At 39.1% G+C, this 1,741-nt stretch overlaps 1 protein-coding gene across 1 annotated transcript; it reads right to left on the reverse strand.

The window, feature by feature from the left end:
- Positions 1-249: 249 nt before the first annotated feature.
- LOC126889448 (uncharacterized) lies at positions 250-1,506 on the reverse strand. The gene has a single exon (XM_050657763.1). The coding sequence runs from the start codon at positions 1,504-1,506 to the stop codon at positions 250-252; it is 1,257 nt and encodes a 418-aa protein (XP_050513720.1).
- Positions 1,507-1,741: the final 235 nt, after the last annotated feature.

Raw genomic sequence — 1,741 nt, forward strand, 5'->3', positions numbered from 1 at the left:
ACAATTCTACATCTCCATCAGAATACCGAATACCAAGCAGTTTTTTCTCCACGTATGATGCAGTCTTCTTATCCTCATTACTTAGCGCATTGAATGGTTTCGGAGGTAAAAATATGTAATGGCTTCGTTTAAAACCTATTTCGATGGTTAGTTCTTTGGGAACAAACCACCCGTCCACATCGAATCCCTGAATATCTACGAATGCTACTCTCATGATGACTGCTCGTGTACTAATGACACTTTATGCGTCTAAGTTAGACTTTTTACAATTTCGGTGAGAGGGAAGTACTCCATTACACAGTCGTGAATAATAATACAATAGGCCTTGGTGTTGGCGGGAAAGCCAGTAGACGCTTCAATATCGAGTTTTACGTCAACGGTGGATGCTTTCATGCTTTCTTCTTGTTTCGAGCAATCGATAACGAACAATGCACGATTCTTAAAAGCTAAGAAATCAAGTAGAGGTCGTTTGTGTTGGGAATGTATGTAGCTTGGGTAAAATTCGGTATAGTTGAAATAGGCCTCGTTGTAGTCAGTTTTGCTAAAATCCAACTGCATTCTCTCGTTTGACCAGTATTCTCCATTTAACGATAACCTAATACTTTGGATGCTGACATTGTCAAATAATGTGGGATCAGATGTGATTGTGTTACGTTTACCTGTTTGAAAGAAAACAATGACATAACGTGGTCTTTCAACGGATGTGCTAGTTTTAACAGCCCAAACTTCACGCCTAGCACCTTTGGTAATGGCAGGCAATTCGTGTAATTCCCACTTTCTAAATGGAATAACTATGGGCTGATCTTGTTGAATGGATTTCATGAGTTCCAATTTAATTTCGTCATTGGGAAATATGTGCTTCACTCTGAGTTCAATGTTGGTAATGTTAATCTTAGCGGTTGTAACAGTTGGAGTTTTGTCAGCGTTTTGTTTTTCTTTAATGACAATGCAATCGTTGTCGTTTCGAGCTCGAACTAGTCTTATTGTTTGACGACCACACGTAATCATTGGATAATCGTTGAAAATGTTAAAAATGTGCTTAAGAGGCATCTGTATGTTGAATGAAGTATCGTTAAGAATTGGGTCCTTAGGGTAATTCCATCCAGCCATAACCATATAATTAGAATCTTCTTGAGTATAACATGTCATGGCACGTACAGCACTTACGATGCCAGGATCCCGCACTGTTTCCATCTCCCTTGCGCTTTCGCTGTACGTACACGAATCGAAAAGGAAGGCACCCACATTATTTGCTAGTTTGACGTCACCATTTCCAGTTATTTCCAGTGATCCTTTAATGCATAACAGGGTTTCGCTCATTGCAAAAAACGAGTCAACTTGATTAATGCTAAATTCAACAATATCATTGCAGTTGAATGATTTGATGAATGGTGCATAAGTTCGGTATTCAGCCTTTCGAATCGATTCATCAAAGATTGGCTTACGATAAATATCAAATATTGGAGGCATTACTACGCTGTCTGAATGTGCTCGTTTTCCATACATTGTTGTCATTTTTGTAGTTTAAAACCAAGTGATTGTAAAAACAATTTGTTTGCGAACGTAAGATGTTGCCGCTTAGACTGCTGCACAACTAATGACGTTCTTTGAGCAGTAGATGGTCTTATTACTAATCCCATTTCCCTCGTGATCTAAGTTCCAACACCAATGTGCTCTCTTCTCCTCTAAAGTTCACAGGTCGTCCTTCTTGATCGAGAGCCAAGACTGTGATATTGGTAAG

The sequence above is a fragment of the Diabrotica virgifera genome, chromosome 8 (genome assembly GCF_917563875.1).
Source record: "Diabrotica virgifera virgifera chromosome 8, PGI_DIABVI_V3a".
Taxonomy (NCBI): domain Eukaryota; kingdom Metazoa; phylum Arthropoda; class Insecta; order Coleoptera; family Chrysomelidae; genus Diabrotica; species Diabrotica virgifera.